General features: G+C 40.9%; 1 protein-coding gene across 1 annotated transcript in view; it reads right to left on the bottom strand.

The window, feature by feature from the left end:
- Positions 1-1,042: 1,042 nt before the first annotated feature.
- frmpd1b (FERM and PDZ domain containing 1b) overlaps positions 1,043-17,777 on the bottom strand; it is a 53,935-nt gene continuing 37,200 nt past the window's right edge. Inside the window, exons 10-18 of the mRNA XM_084431068.1 lie at positions 17,318-17,437; positions 16,106-16,242; positions 15,896-16,022; positions 13,240-13,332; positions 11,174-11,356; positions 10,759-10,903; positions 8,104-9,093; positions 4,006-7,439; positions 1,043-2,904 (exon numbers count right to left, since the gene is read on the bottom strand). Of these exons, the coding sequence (XP_084287194.1) occupies positions 4,981-7,439; positions 8,104-9,093; positions 10,759-10,903; positions 11,174-11,356; positions 13,240-13,332; positions 15,896-16,022; positions 16,106-16,242; positions 17,318-17,437 (4,254 nt within the window). The 3' untranslated portion in view covers positions 1,043-2,904; positions 4,006-4,980. The remainder of the gene's footprint in view (positions 2,905-4,005; positions 7,440-8,103; positions 9,094-10,758; positions 10,904-11,173; positions 11,357-13,239; positions 13,333-15,895; positions 16,023-16,105; positions 16,243-17,317; positions 17,438-17,777) is intronic.

Below are 17,777 nucleotides of genomic sequence, written 5' to 3'. Positions count from 1 at the left end.
TTGAAACCGTATTTATTTGAAGTGTCAAGTTACTTTCAAAAGGGGATTTGCTCTATTTCAATCGCTACTGTAGACATTAGTGTTTATATCTATATAAACGATAAACTTTTATCTCTTTTTATACTTCTGTGATAACCTGGATTACTGTAAGACAGAAATAATGGCACAGTGTGGTTGAAAAAGCCATTTCATACTCGGCCATATTTCGGCCTTCTCATGACAATCTGCATTTTCATCGAGAATGACTAAACCGTACATATAGTTTATGTCTAATATTTTTGAGATAAAAACATAATTTAACTGAGTTTAAAATGACCTGAAAGCACAGTTTCCTATATATGACGCATTTATAATAGAAAAGCTACAAAAGCATTTTTCAGTGTTACTACATTTAGTGAGTCCCACAGATTACAGCGAGTGTGTGTGTGTGTGCCAGTAAACAGCTCAATCCCATCATTCCCTCAGTTTGAACTGTGAAAGTCTTCGACTGAGTTTAATCCAAGGCCTAATCTGTAATCTCCTCCTGCGAACTCAAAAAGCAAATACAGTCTGACAATTTACTGTTTCGGTAAGTGGTTAAAACTAGACATAAAGACTTATAAAAGACTAAATATTGTAAAATAACAGATGTGACAGCGTTTGGGATTAAAACCGAATAAACATCACGCAGCGATTTATTTGCATGCAAACCTCACAAAACGGGTCAATAACGGGTAATATTTCACCCCAAAATCAAAAGAAAGATAACAGAAATGATGTTGCCTAAAGAAAATTAAAAAGCAAAACAAGAAAAAATAATAATGCATTAGTTCCACTGCAAGTGTCATTCAAAATCAAACCTTTATTATCATGAACACAGTAGAGGGAATGCAAAACATATTCTCGATTGTCCCTTCTCATTTCATCCAGATGTTTGCTTTCATATTCACATATAGCCACATTTCAGATTTTAGTTTTGTGCACTTTTGAAAGGCAATCGTCTGCATACAACATGTCTCAATACATACGGTCCTTACAAGCAGGTTTTTTTTTTTTTTTTTTTGCTTCATATTTTGCTACAAATGCAATGGCAGTTCACAGGACCTTCATATTACAGGAAGATTTTATACGGAAACATCTTTGCTCTCTGATGTTCGATATGAAAGTAATTTCTGTGAAAAGAATGAATAATAACAGATTACATATTTGTCTCTTTCCTTCTCGTGACTTTTCTCTCGATGCAAACTAGCTTTTTGCGTCATCTGACTTGATAACCACAATCTGGCAGTGTGTGTGTGTGTGTGTGTGTAATGGGGGTGGAGTGTCTAATATGGGTGATATTCTTGACATTAGAGAATGTCCTCCAGATGGCAAGTAACTTAGTTATAACTAAACAAGGATGATGTCATAATTCATCCATTGACCTCAAGTTGGTCATGTGATCTGGGTGATTTAATTATGTATTCTGGACGGAAGTTGCATCTGGAAACATACAGATATATATGTTATACCACATAATACTGGTCTGAGATCAGATCAGGGCAACTAAATATGCTCAAGTACTCAAAATTTAGAGTATAGATCTTTGATGAATTCCCCAATCATATTTTTGTGAATTATTACAGCCAAATCCAAAATTAGCATTCTTAGACCTGAAACATACTCTATGCAAGTACAGAAATGCACACATGAATGATTGAGCGATGCACTGCAAGTATGCGCTTCCAACTAACATACTAAACGTGTTCTGTTGCATAAACAAACCCAGGGGGTGATAAGAGTTTCCTTCAGATGTCAAATTTGTTGTTATTCTGGTTGCTGGCTGTAATAACTTGCTCAGCAAGATTCTCTTCAAACGGTTGCTCAACCATGATAGTAGGCCGTTTACGCTAATGTTCGCTAGGGCACCTCCTGCAATGATGCTAAAAAGGCAAAGCAACTTTCACTGTGTTATGCATTACGCTGTGAAATTGAGCTGGTGTCATTAGAAGCACTTGCATTCACATATTTGTATGGCGTATGTTTCTGGCCTTCTTCAAAGATGATTTACACTGATGAGAAAAAATATTGACTGTATACTAAATATGGTGCCGTTCACCACTTGCTAAAAGTGTAAGGAAAAACATTTCCTAAACCTTTTTGTTTAAATTAAACAGAAGGCAAAATAAATATATAAAACTTTCACAACGATCCTGCAAGATTAAATATAAGGCCTAGGTTTGCCAGGGAAGTCCTCTAAAGTGAAAACGTTAGTGATTTACAACAAATTGAAAATGATTTTGATATGTATAAAATGTAAGAAAGTATAATATGTGGAAAATTTCGGATACAAATCGTGAAGCTTGCATAGTCAAAAATGGGGGAAGAGTGAGAAATTGTGTGGTTTGGCTATCGGTGGGATTGCTTACGGGTGCTACAGTAACATGGTGACAACGTTGTTGTGTAAACACGCCCCAATTGTGCTATTACGTCTTTGGACCACACCGATCTCTGTGGTTAACAGTCACCTGATAAGCCAATATAAAAACGAACATCAAAAGCCAAACCTGACACGCCGACATAGTTACAAAAATCCCAAACGGCCACACTTCTATTACCATCAACTCTCATTCTACAGTCAGAAAAACCTATTGTAGACCGAATGAAATGAAAGTCCTTTGGATAGTCTGGTGAGACGCTACTGCATAAGTATTTGGGTTTTTTAGTGTTTTGTCCCAGCATCTACTGTTAGGGATTAGTGGAGTCCCAGACAGCAACATAGTGTCGGCCCAGATCCGGCCCACATCTAGTACACATAAATTCCTCACGGCCCAGATCCGGCTCACATCTGGTACACATGGATACTAAACGGCCCAGATCTGTTACACATGGATTCCACATGGCCCAGATCTGGCCCACATCTGGTACACATGAACCGCGTTTCCACTGTCGGGCCAGGGCCGGGCCGTGCTGGTGCGTGCCAGGGCCAGTCGCGTTTCCATTGTCACTTCCGGGGCTTGATCGGGGCCAACGGCCAGGATTTCTGGCCCGTCGAATACCTTGGGCCAAAGCGGGCCAGCTCGGGCTAGAGGAGTGGTTACGAACAGAGGCGGAGTTTACCTGAGTCGGGAGACGGCAGCGCCGGATGATTCTGTCAGCATTAAAGACTTTTAAAATAATTTAACTCACGTTCATGTTTGAATGCCTTCTGTTTGTGATGCAAAAGATTATGCGCGCTAACCATTACCATAGTAAACATAGTAAACGCTTGTAGATACGCATAGTAAAAAAACATAGTGAACGCTTGAAGAAATCAGACCAATCATAAAGGCTATCACAGTCATGTTTTTATTTTATCAGTCAGTAGCCTACGAGTCTCTTTATACCGGACTATCATAAAATAAAGCAACTTTTTTTTCGGGAGCTTCCTCTGTTTCTCTGACTGAAAATATCTGTATGGGAGTCGAGAGAGTGCTAAAGCTCCTCAGGTCGTATTTTTGGTGGCATATATTTGTAGAAATGATCATTCTTTCTAAATGTGATGTAAATATGTCCTGTAACTACCAAATAAACAGACGCAACTGTTTAGTGTCCTCTTTCTTTTGTGAAATCGACCTAACGGTAATTTATTTCTGTGTGACTAATGTGCAATTTTGACATAAATTAATTCATTATGATCAATGTATCACTTTTTATTGTAAACCTGTGGTAAAACATCGATGCTTGGGTTTTAAATATTCAAGTAAACAACAAAAATGCCAGCAAACGGTCGCTTTTATCATGTTTGTTTTCAACGCTGTTTCCAGTGATTTCTTTCTGATTAGTTTTCTGATAAAACTTCCATTTGTTGGTGAAATGATGGGTTAGTGTGATGTTGTTCCAGAGAGGCGTGTTACGGGCGTGTTTTAGTGAAGCGCTGTGGAGCTTCTGGCCCGACAGTGGAAACGCAGGCCCGGTGCTATTAGACCGAGGCTATTAGCCCGGCACGCCCCGTTTAAAGCCCTGGCTCGCACTGCCCGACAGTGGAAACGCGGCTATTGATTCCACACAGCCCAGATCCAGCCCTCATCTGATACACATGGATTCCACACGGCCCAGATCCGGCCCACATCTGATACACATGGATTCCACACGGCCCAGATCCGGCCCACATCTGATACACATGGATTCCACACAGCCCAGATCCGGCCCACATCTGGTACACATGGATTCCACACAGCCCAGATCCAGCCCACATCTGGTACACATGGATTCCACACAGCCCAGATCCGGCCCACATCTGATACACATGGATTCCACACAGCCCAGATCCGGCCCACATCTGGTACACATGGATTCCACACAGCCCAGATCCGGCCCACATCTGGTACACATGGATTCCACACAGCCCAGATCCGGCCCACATCTGGTACACATGGATTCCACACAGCCCAGATCCGGCCCACATCTGGTACACATGGATTCCACACAGCCCAGATCCGGCCCACATCTGATACACATGGATTCCACACACTATGTTGCTGTCTGGGGTGTCTGTTCACTTTGTTCCTTCAATCTGTAAAGAGCAGCACAACTAAACTAAACTAAACGTGAAAACGAGTGAAGCTTCATAACACTGTTTATCTCAGTTAGAGCAAGAGGTAGGGATTCACATACACCCAAAACAAACAAAATGCAGGTATGGCAAGTTAGAAACCACGGTGCACATATACTGTATGTAAAAAATAAATACATACTACAGACTGTACATACATCAGGAATTAAAGAACTGTTAGAAAATAGCTATGTCCGAATGCATAATTCCAGTACGTTTATAGGGAGACTTGGCAAGACAAACAGGTTAACATGTAACAGTTCTCACTTGTTAGTTCGCTAACTGTGTGTGTGTGTTCACGGCACTTACTATTATTCTTGTGTGCCAGCACACAATCAGTTTTTAGATGCCAGAAAGGCATCGCTACTTTAAGTACAATTCTATGCTCGCACTCTACGATCCCTTAAGAGGGTCCCGGAGGGTACAGTTTAAAAGTTCAGAGGTACATTTCCATTGTCTATGTCTGGTGTCCGTGTCCGAAACAGTTGTGTGAGTGAGAAGACTGTTGAGATGAGAACCGTACACTGCTTGGCCAAGAGTCTGACACCCTCGCCCTCTCTTGCTGTTTCTACAGCACCTACAAACTCCTTATACAGGTCCACGATCTCCTCAAGCTTCCCAAGCGCCTCGTCTGCATCAATATCCCCATGACATCCTCCGCAGTCCGAACAGGGAACTCGCATGCAGGTTGAGGCAAGTTGCACTAGAGCTCCAAAGCTGTTTCCGAGTGACAGAAGAGCATCGTCAGGTGCCCATCCTACCCGTGTGGCTCTCTGGCATCCCGATGCCAACCTTCGTGCCTCCGTCTGGACCAGGCATCTCTCGGTCTCTGAAAGCGAATGCCTATTCACGTTGTCGTTTTTGCATTCCCCCTTGTGGGTTGGAGGGTGTACAGCAGAAGGTCCTTTCTTCAACACTAAAAGAAGTTCAGTAATGTCTCGCTGCAAACAGGCATAGCCGTCTTTAAGCCCTGCACCTTTCTGACCGGTAACATAATGGCGGCCTTGCAGAAAGCTGAGGGGATTATCTATTGGTCCGTAGTGGTCTAGAGTCAGAGATTCCCGAGGTCTGGGCGGGATCAGGAGTGGACTGAGTTCTGAGGATGTGGATAAGGGACGAGGGGAATCTCTGAGTAGGGATAGGACATTTGGAGAGGGACCAGAGAGGGTTGCAGGGGAGGCACCTGGGGTGGGTTGAGGCGGTTTACTGATCTGGTTTCGACGGGAGAATTCGTAGACGGTCAGATCATCGTCAAAGCCGCAGTTGTCCTCTGTATCTCCGCTGAAACAGTTGGCGTAGACTGTATGGCAGCCACATGCGTCGCGGCTTGTGGAGGACAGAGGGGAAGCATTGTCAAGTCGAATCTCTGAAGGGTTGCCTTTGTGTGACTGAGGTTGTTCGGACTTGCAGGTCCCAAAATGCCGGTGTAACTCTGGGGCTTCATTGGACAATTTCTGCCTTAGGTCAGGATGGCTTGACGACATCGGAGGTTTCCCATTGGTGTCCTTCACGGGAGTTGTGGACACTTCCTCTGGTCCGTCTTTGAGCTTCACAATGACTACTTCAGCATCTTTCTCTTTCCAGTCAATCAAAGATGGCACTGAAGTGGCCTTGGGGGACACCTTTAATTCGTGATTCACACCTGTCCCATTGGTTGCTTTATTACCTGTTGATGAAATAGTGTTGCTGAGTGCTACTGTCCCCAAGATCTCTTGGGAACGGGTGAGGTACCAGGGCATATCTTGAATTTTTCCACGCAAGGCCGTGGCAGACAAACGCCCGGACGAGCCTGTTCTACTGGGGAAACTAGTCCCGGTTTGAGCTGGATCTTCAGGAACAATATTTACAGACTGAACTGAGGGAGAAGGTAAGGGAGATGGAGATGGGGTAGGAGTGGTTGAAGCACTAGTCGGTTTGACTGTAGAGCTTTTAGCCTTTAGTTCAGTTCTTAGGTTCTCATGACTAAGAGAAACACCCTTACTCAGTGTAGAGGGTGGGGAGGCACTGGTACCATTTCTCTGAGACCAGGGGTGTAGAGAAAGACCATTGGGGGGAACTTTTGCCTTTTCCTCAGGTTTTTGTAACTGGGCATCAACTGCCTTTGAGGGTGGCTGTAAACCAATGAATGATGGTTTGGGAGGAATTGGGGGCTTTGTGTTCATTTGGGGGACTTTATTTTCCGTTTTTATAGTTTCAAGGGAGTCTGATGATCGTTGTTGTAGAGGACCCTTTTTGTCTGCTGTTATTTTCCCAAATTCAGAAATGCTGAATTCTGCTCCTTCGGCATTTGTTGGCTCTTTCTGACTTGACTTAACGTCTTGACTATCAAGTCCTTCAAGATCCACAAGATTCGGAGTAGTCTTCTTTTCTAGACAGGCCGGGATATGGTCAGATACTCCATTTTGAGGTCTGGGTCCATTTTGAAGAGTCTCCAGGTCTACCAAGTTCTGCTGGGGAAGGGTAGATTGGCGTACAGCAGTAATTAGTGAGGAAGACATTGGTGGTCCAGGCCCCGTGACTGGTTTAAACTCCATAGTTTCTGGCTCCATCTCTAGAAGGTGAGCATTTCGGCCAGGGATGTCCCCATTGCAGTGCTGGGCTTTCTGACCCGTTGAGTGGTTAGCAGAGAAAGGTTTAGGCTCTACAGGTGTAGGTTCAGGGGGCAAAATCATTGAGGGCTGATGGACCTCCAATTCAGGGTTTGTAGACTCAGGGATCAGAGGGGTGAAATGGTTGGCAAGCGAAGATTTTTCTTTGAGGTCCTCTGCTGCGGCACTGTCCTCCTCCTTGCTATCTCTGGATTCAGGAGCTTTTGTCTTGTCCACAATAACCTTAATGTCATAAACACTAGGAGAAGGATGCATGATCTCAGAATCTGAGCTTTTCTCTGCAAAAGAATAAGAGGTATGAGAGACTTGTACGTTTGATGAAAAAAAATCAATAAAAACCTAGATATTTTACATTTCAAATGAATATTCCAGGTTCAATACATGTTAAGTATTTGTGACAATATTGATTACCTTCAAAAACCTATTTTGACTCATTACTCAGCAAAAATCAAAGTAAGGCACTTACAAGATGAACATAATGTTCTAAAAGTATAGCCACAAGATTGAAACATTATACATTTTCGGAATAATGTCTTACTAACCCTCGTCTGTGTTAATTTATATCCAATATTTATTATGGACAAACTATTTAAAGGCAGTAACCCCTGCTACTGAGATGCAATATACAAGTTGTACACAATAAATGTGACTTGTATGTCTAAAATAAATAAACAAAAATAATTATTTAGACAAATTTACAGATGAAATAATAGATATTTTAAATGAGAAGTGCCTTTGCAAATATACTTAGCTTTACATTTCTCAAGTGCTTTACCATGACAGTAATTTAAGCTTGTTTAGCTTGTCGAAACTACTTTCTCTGGTAACCGACTTTATGCAATAAATGTTGTTGAAGGAACTTAACTTGTATTGAACCTGGAACATTCCTCTACAGAATGCACATGTTTTCTGGTAAAAAAAGAAAGAAGATGGTTCACTGACCTGTGAGGCCTTGCTCTGTGATGGGAGGGGTAAATCGATCTTGGGCATCATAAAATTCATCCTCAGATGAATAACTGTCTCTCGAGTCCTTTGATTTTTCAGGGACATCTGAGGGCACAGTTCTCTTCAGCACAGATTGTGCTATTATTTTTGAAGATGCTCCCTGTGGTTTAGCTTCATTTGCCTGGTTCTTTGGGAAGCTGTTTCCCTCTTGTCTACATGCTGGATTGTTGTGAATCCTAGTGAAGAGAGCCTGAAAGTTTACTCCTGCTAACTTAGCATTTATGCTGTTAGCGGTACAGGAGGCTAACACTGCCTCAAATTCTGCTGACATGGTGGAAATGTGACCGTCGTCGTCCTCCTCGCTCAATGCATCGTCGCTGGCCGCAGGCGGACTTGGCAAGCTGTCTGACATTTGGGAGAGTTCAGAGAAGCACAGACCTGAGTGATTATCGTAGGTAAGGTCACAAGGCCGTCCGGGTTTGATTGAACTGTCCCTTTCATGCAAACGCTCTGACACCTCTAGGAGGTAAGGGTGATGGACATCCAGACTTGAGGCCCCAGAACCAAGACCGGAACTGGGCTTTTCTTCCAGAGAGGCATCCATATGGCCAAGCCCACCAATGGCTGCCTTGATACTCTCCTCTAGTGCATTCAGCGAGTTACTGGACAAGCTGGAAAAGCTGCTGTTGACCCGAGGGTCCGTGTACCATCCAGTCTCCAAAAGGGCTTCAATTCTCTCGCCGTAATCCTCATCTCCAACAGACTCTCTCTTGCTCGCCTCGTCTCCTTCATGCTCTAAAAAGGGATGTGTTACAATCACTCTGACTCTTTCTGCTTCCGCTTCGCTTTTCCCTTCGGCTTCCTCTCCTTCCTCCGTTCCATCATTTGTATTCGTGGATATAGTGTCTTCAGTGTCCAGCAGTCCCTCCATGAGATAGTCATCCTCTGAACTGTCTTCTGAATCGCTCCCACATCGAGAAACATACCCTAAACCAACACATTAAACAAAGTATGATATAATGTACAAGTGAATCTGTTTTATAACCAATTAAATGCATATAAAAAATACAACTGATTGGAAGAATCTTGCAAAAAGACATTTCGTAAAATTTGTGAATCTTGACATTGTAACACACTGTAGCTTATTGGCTACACTGTGTTAGATTCATGGTAGTACTAACATATAACCATGGTAGTACTACGGTATACATAGAAGCTAGGGATGCACGATATATCGGCCACCATATCGGTATCGGACGATACATATTCATTTTTAATGTTATCGTTATCGGCCAGATTAGAAAATTTGGCCAATATATTAAAGCGGATAAATAATGGATTATTTCCTTCAGCTGAGACACTTCAGATGCGCACTGTTCAACATGATTTTTTTTTAATTGCTTGAAATATGATTGGAATCACTTTGAAAAGGAAAATACGGTTAAGTACAACATGTGCTAGTCATATAGGCCACATAAAATTATAATGAGAACATTATAATTGTGTGCTTGGGACATGGTGAGACTTGTTTTTGAGGGCTCTCAAAAATTATATAAAATTTGGATTTAGATTTATCGGCCAGTATATAGGTTATCAGCGCTGTAATTATCGGTTATTATCGGTATCGGTCAAAATTTTCATATTGGTGCATCCCTAATAGAAGCATTTTGGAATACCATGTAAACATCAAGGTACATGAATTTCAGTACCATGGTATATTTCAAAGTAACACAATCATCACTGTACTATAGGACTTTTTTGAGTAAATCTGAGTAAATATTTGCAAGCAAACATACAGCGAGCATTTTGCCTCTTGCTTGGTTTCTATTTTTACGCTGTTGTGCTGGGTAGCAAATTGTGGACAACCAAGCCATACCGTTCAGTGTTGATTTAATATTGTTTATATTAGGGATGAATCGATACCACTTTTTTATGTTCGATACGGATATCGCAATCTTGGGTATCTGCCGATATCAATGCCAATCCGATACCAATACTGTTTTTTATCTTGATCAATTTAGAATTTCTATAGAATAACTATAAATATCTATATATCTATATCTGTCAAAATCACCAATAAACCCCAGCAAAATACAGTTGTTTTAAACAAAAACCCAGGTTAGGATAATGCATTTCAAAGGGAACACTGCAACATCTTGGAGCAATTTAAAGTCCCCCTGTGGTGAAAATCCAGCTTTTAATGTTGTTTATATGTCTGTGTGGTGTTTTTAATATGCTTTGAGACAAACCATGTGTAAGTTCATAAGTCGACACCATTGCTGAGTATTTCCTCCTTAAAACTGCAGTGAACCAAAGACAGTCTCAAAAACACGCTTTGAAATCGCTGGTGTTTCTGACGTCACAAACTACCTTGTAACCAATCAGATCAACGTGTGATCGTCAACCAGTGGATCTCTGAGCTGAGTGAGTGAGTGGAGGCGGGGCTCATTTGCATATTCATAGAACCACGCATACTAAATGAGGCGAGGGTGTCGAGTTACATTCAAGATATTTTATGGCTTTTAAATATGACATTTTGGTGATCAAAGATGAGTTTTAAGGGATGAAATTAGTGACTACAGTGCGGTGCAGGAGAGAAAAAAAGAGGTAATGTCATATCATTTAATGACACATCCTTCCCAAATCTCCTACCTTCTTCCGCCGGAATGCGTCGCATTTTAGGTCTGGGTCCCCAGCGAAAAACATTGATGTTTGGGTCCACCAGCAGTTTGCAGTATCCGGCCAGGAGACAGGACAGGTCTTTCGCTGCTACGGACTCCATTAGCAGGGCTATAGGCTGGAAGTTGCAGGAGAAAGAGATGGTCTGATAGTTTATATATATATATATATATATATAGAAAGGGAGAGATAAAAACATATTTCTGTCCCTGGGTTTTTATCCACACTTGTATGTTCTGAAGGCCCAGTTTCAGCATTTTAAAGGAATAGTTCACTCAAAAATGAAAATTAGCCCATGATTTACTCACCCTCAACAATAATATTCATTTTTGGGTGAACTATCCCTTTAACTCTGTTAATTTGAATCTATTGGCAGACGTGTACACACCTGGATGTCCTGCAGGTAAATCTTCACCATGCTGACTCTGTCAGACTCTGAGAGCACTTCTATCCGGGTGATGTAGTGGAAGTCAATGATGGTGGAGATCATGTTGAGCTGGTGGTTTAGTATTTGGCTGATCCCGTATCTTGCTCCCACCAGCAAACTCACCAGCGACTCCCTGTCCTGCAGCTGTAAGACACACATTTACTCCAATCTGACTCAGTCGAACCAAAAACGTTCATCAATATATAAAGGATATAGATAACCTTAAAGAGGTCATATTACGCCCTTTTACAAAGTGTTGTTTCAGGCTCTACTAGAACAGGTTTTCCTGCTTGAATGTTGATTATTTTCCTCATATTCTCCATTGTTGCGGCTCCTCTCTTCCCAGTCTGTCAGTAACGCTCTGTTTACTTCCTGTCTCTATGAAGCCCCTCCTTCTGAAAAGCACACTGTGCTCTGATTGGTCGGCTGGAGCAGTGTGTTGTGATTGGTCGAGCGCTTCGAGTGTGTTTGGGAAATGTTCCGCCCCTTCCCATAACCGCAAGTTTAACACATTACTAACTAACTCAACCAGGCCCCGCCCCTTTATTCTGCGCATTAATTATTATAATGAGGAATATTGTGACGTGTTCCCGGAAGAAACTCAAGACTACAATGGAGGCGTTTCAGGAGTTCAGAAACACTGACACTGATATAGAGAAGAACTGTGTGACTTTGCAGAGATTTTTCCATGATCTAACAGCAACATTACACACTGAAGAAAGATGAAGATGTGAAGAAAGCATGATCGCTCCTCTTTAACTGAGGTCTGTAGTCTGATTCATGATGAGCAAGGTCTTTTTAATGAATCACTCTCGGATAATTTCAAGGTTTATTTTTATGCCATTGTGAAAGATGCTGCTGTTTTATCCAGATCTCTTGCTGCCTAGAACAGCCGGCTTATATAACATGATAAAAATTAATATCCTTGAAAATGGGAGGATGCTTGACAAGATTTTATCCAGCGTAACATTATGTTTTAAAAAAAAGAGAGGAAACTTGCTTTGGGAAAATGCAATAAGGTTCTTCATAACCCCCAGTAAAGTATATGCAAACCACTGGCTGACCATTTTCACATCTTTTGGGACTGTAACATTATTCATATTTATTGTCAGGATCTGAATAGAGAAATGCAATAATGGGGTGCAATCTTGAGTGTAACTTTAAAACAATATACTTGGGCATTTCTCCTTCACAAATAACAAAGAAGCACATCTAAGGAAATGGCTCAAGGAAGATCCCACATCTATATATGAATGACTAGACATTGTAAATGATGTGTACGTTATAGAAACTCTGACGTTTTCAGTAAGACAACATACTAATTGAAACTAAACTAACCTTTAGTTAAAGTTTCTGGAAAGAAAGCATTTAGGATTAAGGCTTGTGCAGACTGGAGTAATTTACCTTTATTTTATATGTTTAAAAATGGTTTGTTTCGTTGTTTTGAAACTTCTTGTAATTGCTATGATTATATTTATTAATGCTAGGCAAATAATCATTGGCAAAAAAATAATTTTTTTAGTGGTGTGTTTGTTGTTTTGAATTAGGAGAGTGTTGTTTTTGTTTTGTCTTGTGTCTATTGTTTTGTGTTATGTTATTTAACTTCTGTGTCTCAGGACCCCATTGAAAACGAGATGATGCATCTCAAGGGGTTTATCCTAAAGAATAAAACTTGTTACAACTAATAGAATTTCATCATATTGGGGGAAGTGGTTGAAAAGAGATGAAAAGATTACATCGGCTACAGAAAGCCGATCATGAATGTAATATACCTGGTGACCAGTGTATGTCTATGGATGTGCATATGTGCTCAAGTATACATTCTGTATGTACATGTGTACACAAGAATACGTTCTTATGTAAGGATGAGTACATATGTATTGTAATAATATCTTAATTTCTTTCTGTATTTGTTTGGTAAAAAAAAAAAAGTCAGAAAATAGAGAAAAATAAACGCAGCATATCTGTGCCCTGCAGATATAGTTATCTATTCCGGCTGGATGTGTCGGATGCGCGAACTCTCTCACCAGCATGGTGGCGTTGTAGCTTCTCCCGCTGTACGACATCAGCTCCGCCATCTGGGTCAGATACGCCAGCCGGGCCTGAGACGCAGAAATCACCTGAGAGAGCGAGAGAGAGGCTCTGACAACTGTGTACAGTGAGTACAGTATGATGTGCAGTGAGTACAGTATGATGTGCAGTGAGTACAGTATGATGTGCAGTGAGTACAGTATGATGTGCAGTGAGTACAGTATGATGTGCAGTGAGTACAGTATGATGTGCAGTGAGTACAGTATGATGTGCAGTGAGTACAGTATGTGCAGTGAGTACAGTATGTGCAGTGAGTACAGTATGATGTGCAGTGAGTACAGTATGATGTGCAGTGAGTACAGTATGATGTGCAGTGAGTACAGTATGATGTGCAGTGAGTACAGTATGATGTGCAGTGAGTACAGTATGTGCAGTGAGTACAGTATGATGTGCAGTAAGTACAGTATGATGTGCAGTGAGTACAGTATGATGTGCAGCGAGTACAGTATGATGTGCAGTGAGTACAGTATGATGTGCAGTGAGTACAGTATGATGTGCAGTGAGTAGGCTACAGTATGATGTGCAGTGAGTACAGTATGATGTGCAGTGAGTACAGTATGATGTGCAGTGAGTACAGTATGATGTGCAGTGAGTACAGTATGATGTGCAGTGAGTACAGTATGATGTGCAGTGAGTACAGTATGGTGTGCAGTGAGTACAGTATGATGTGCAGTGAGTACAGTATGTGCAGTGAGTACAGTATGATGTGCAGTGAGTACAGTATGATGTGCAGTGAGTACAGTATGATGTGCAGTGAGTACATGTGCAGTGAGTACAGTATGATGTGCAGTGAGTACAGTATGATGTGCAGTGAGTACAGTATGATGTGCAGTGAGTACAGTATGATGTTCAGTAAGTACAGTATGATGTGCAGTGAGTACAGTATGATGTGCAGTGAGTACAGTATGATGTGCAGTGAGTACAGTATGATGTGCAGTGAGTACAGTATGATGTGCAGTGAGTACAGTATGTGCAGTGAGTACAGTATGATGTGCAGTGAGTACAGTATGATGTGCAGTGAGTACAGTATGATGTGCAGTGAGTACAGTATGATGTGCAGTGAGTACAGTATGATGTGCAGTGAGTACAGTATGTGCAGTGAGTACAGTATGATGTGCAGTAAGTACAGTATGATGTGCAGCGAGTACAGTATGATGTGCAGTGAGTACAGTATGATGTGCAGTGAGTACAGTATGATGTGCAGTGAGTAGGCTACAGTATGATGTGCAGTGAGTACAGTATGATGTGCAGTGAGTACAGTATGATGTGCAGTGAGTACAGTATGATGTGCAGTGAGTAGGCTACAGTATGATGTGCAGTGAGTACAGTATGATGTGCAGTGAGTACAGTATGATGTGCAGTGAGTAGGCTACAGTATGATGTGCAGTGAGTACAGTATGATGTGCAGTGAGTACAGTATGATGTGCAGTGAGTACAGTATGATGTGCAGTGAGTACAGTATGATGTGCAGTGAGTACAGTATGATGTACAGTGAGTACAGTATGATGTGCACGGTATGCAAATATATATTCAACATGGAAAACCCAGTATTATTGATAAAAATGTGCAGGATGTAACCTATAGGAACCTACAGGATCATCTTCTTAAACACTAAGAAATATACACACTGCCGTTCAAAAGTTTGGGATCGGTTAGATTTTTTATGTTTTTAAATTAAGTCTCTTCTGCTCACCAAGGCTGCATTTATTTGATAAAAAAAAAAAACAGTAATATTATTAAATATTATTATAATTTAAATTAACCGTTTTCTATTTTAAAATGTTTTAAAGTGTAATTTATTCCTGTGATCAAAGCTGAATGTTCAGCATCATTACTCCAGTCTTCAGTGTCACATGATCCTTCAGAAATCACTCTAATATGAGGATTTGATGCTCAAGAAACTTTTATGATTATTATGATCAATGTTGAAAACAGTTGTGCACATTTTTTTCAGGATTCTTTGATGAATAGAAAAGTGCAAAAGAACAGCATTTATCTGAAATAGAATCTTTTGCAACTTTAAACACTACCGTTCAAAAGTTTGAGGTCAGTAAGAATTTTTTTTTTTGAGGAGAAGAAATCAATACTTTTATTCAGCAATGATGCATTAAATTGATCAAAAGTTACAGTAAAGACATTTATAATGTTACAAAAGATTTAAAATAAATTAAATAGAACTTTCTATTCATCAAAGAATCCTGAAAAAAATGTCCATAACTGTTTTCAACATTAATAATAATCATGAATGTCTTTTGAGCATCAAATCATCATATTAGAGTGATTTCTGAAGGATCATGTGACACTGAAGACTGGAGTAATGATGCTGAACATTCAGCTTTGATCACAGGAATAAATGACACTTTACTGTATATTCATACATTTTAAAGTGTCATAATATTTAACAATATTAATGTTTTTTTGTGTGTTTTTGTATTTTTAATAAAATAAATGCAGCCTTGGTGAGCAGAACAGACTTCTTTTAGAAATCTTACCGATTCCAAACTTTTGAATGGCAGTGTGTATATCAATCTTATATCCACACACACACACACACACACACACACACACACACACACACACACACACACACACCTTCTGCCGTGGTTCTAGCAGTGACTGGATCTTCTTCATGTGGTGATTGAGAGCTTTCCGCAGATCTTTCTCTCTCATGTTCCTCAGCAAGGTGGGAGAGATGAAGCTCTCTAAGCCAAACTCCTTACTGACACACAAACACACACACACGTTTAATGACTGTTTTATAATGTAGCAGGAGTATTTCTGAGTGTATCCGTGCGCTCTTACACAATACTCTTAACAGAGGCTCTCGTCGTCTGTCCGCAGCTCGCCAGTTTCTCGTGCATGTGAAGAGCGGCTAGTCTCAGCGCTGTGTTGCATTTCATCTCTACAGCGTAGCGTTCCTGTAACACATCTCCCACACTCTACACACACACACGTACAACAGGGTTACTATAGTTCAAGATGACCTATGAAGCCTTGATGTTGTTTTTGAGCTCTACTAGAACAGGTTTTCAAGCTTGAGGGCCCTATCATACACGCCAGGCGCGACGCAAGTGTGTTTTGCTGGTTTCAGCCCAACGCAATTTTCATTTTCACATCCTGCGTCACGTTGTTTAAAGCTACACTGTGTAGGATTTTCTCCCATCTAGCGGTGAAATTGTTTATGACTACCATCTGAATATTACTTTCTAGCCCCTCCCATTCCAAGAGCGTTTTAACTCCTACGGTGGCCGTATTATTTCAAATCTGCCGGCAGTCGCGAGTAACATTCGTCTCGGTGCCACTGAGTGTAAAAACGCGAAAAGCAAACCTAGTGCACTTGCGCCGTGAGCTTTACACGATAAGATTCCAGCAACAAATAATGTGTCTGTCCACACTAGACGTGACGCGACTATGAGATGTGTAAACATCAATCAAAACCCACAGCCAATCAGAACAGCGTGTGGGCGGAGTCTTGCAGCACCAGAGAGTAATCTCGACGCCACTCGCAAGAAAATGGATAAGTCGCTGCATAATCAAATTCACAAATATTACACCATTTAAACATTATTAAAATACATAGGCTGAGTTGCTAAAACAATCTTTGTCAAAGAATACACTTGTTTGTTCACAGTTTGAACGTTCTTGTTTCCATTTGTTTAATTTGAAGATCTGAGGTGAATTATCCACTGTTGCTTTTACAGCTTCAAAGCTGGAGCACTAAATGATATTCAGAGTCACATGACACACTTTTAACATTAAATAAAGCACATAAACAGCACCTGAGATCATCATCGCCACACTTTGTGTTTGTTGTTCCAGCGCGACGTCGCAGAAAAATAGATACAGTTTCTAAAATAGAATTGTCACGTGTCGCCGTCGCGGCTGGTTAGGACACACACTCTGATTAACATGGAGAAGATACATTTTATCGCGTCGCGTGTAGTTAGGACATGAATGTTTATTATTTTCCCATATTTGAGATAGTTGCAGCAGTAAGTAATGGCAGTGTGTGACCTGGTGGAAGAGGTACTCGAAGGCCACCGGATCGTCCTGCAGGAGCTCCATCGGGTCTCGGGGAATGAAACAGACCCTGAACAGACACCTGTAGTCGTGCGAATCCTTCTTCTGCACCACCTGACATGCAGAAACATGAAGAGCGCTTTAGTACAAACTCCACTGGTGCTTCGAGTGTGTATGAGTAGGTATGTTCAAGAATTACAGTTAAAAATTACACATATCTGTAAACCTTGCATCAAAGTTGTGTCTTCATGCATGCATTAGCACTTGTCTTAGGAAGCTGCAAGCTACTCAAAATTTAATGTGATTTAACTACAGTATTTTCTGGAAAAATCCTTCCCAAAAAAGAAAAAAGAAATTGCATTAAAAAAAAAAAAAAAAATCACATCAGCACATTTTATTATTACATTCAGAAACAATGTAAAATACTGGTGAATTAAACGTTTTACCCTTTACA

Source organism: Rutilus rutilus (assembly GCF_951802725.1).
Source record: "Rutilus rutilus genome assembly, chromosome: 14".
In the NCBI taxonomy this organism is placed as follows: domain Eukaryota; kingdom Metazoa; phylum Chordata; class Actinopteri; order Cypriniformes; family Leuciscidae; genus Rutilus; species Rutilus rutilus.
This window is presented reverse-complemented; position numbering and strand designations above follow the sequence as displayed.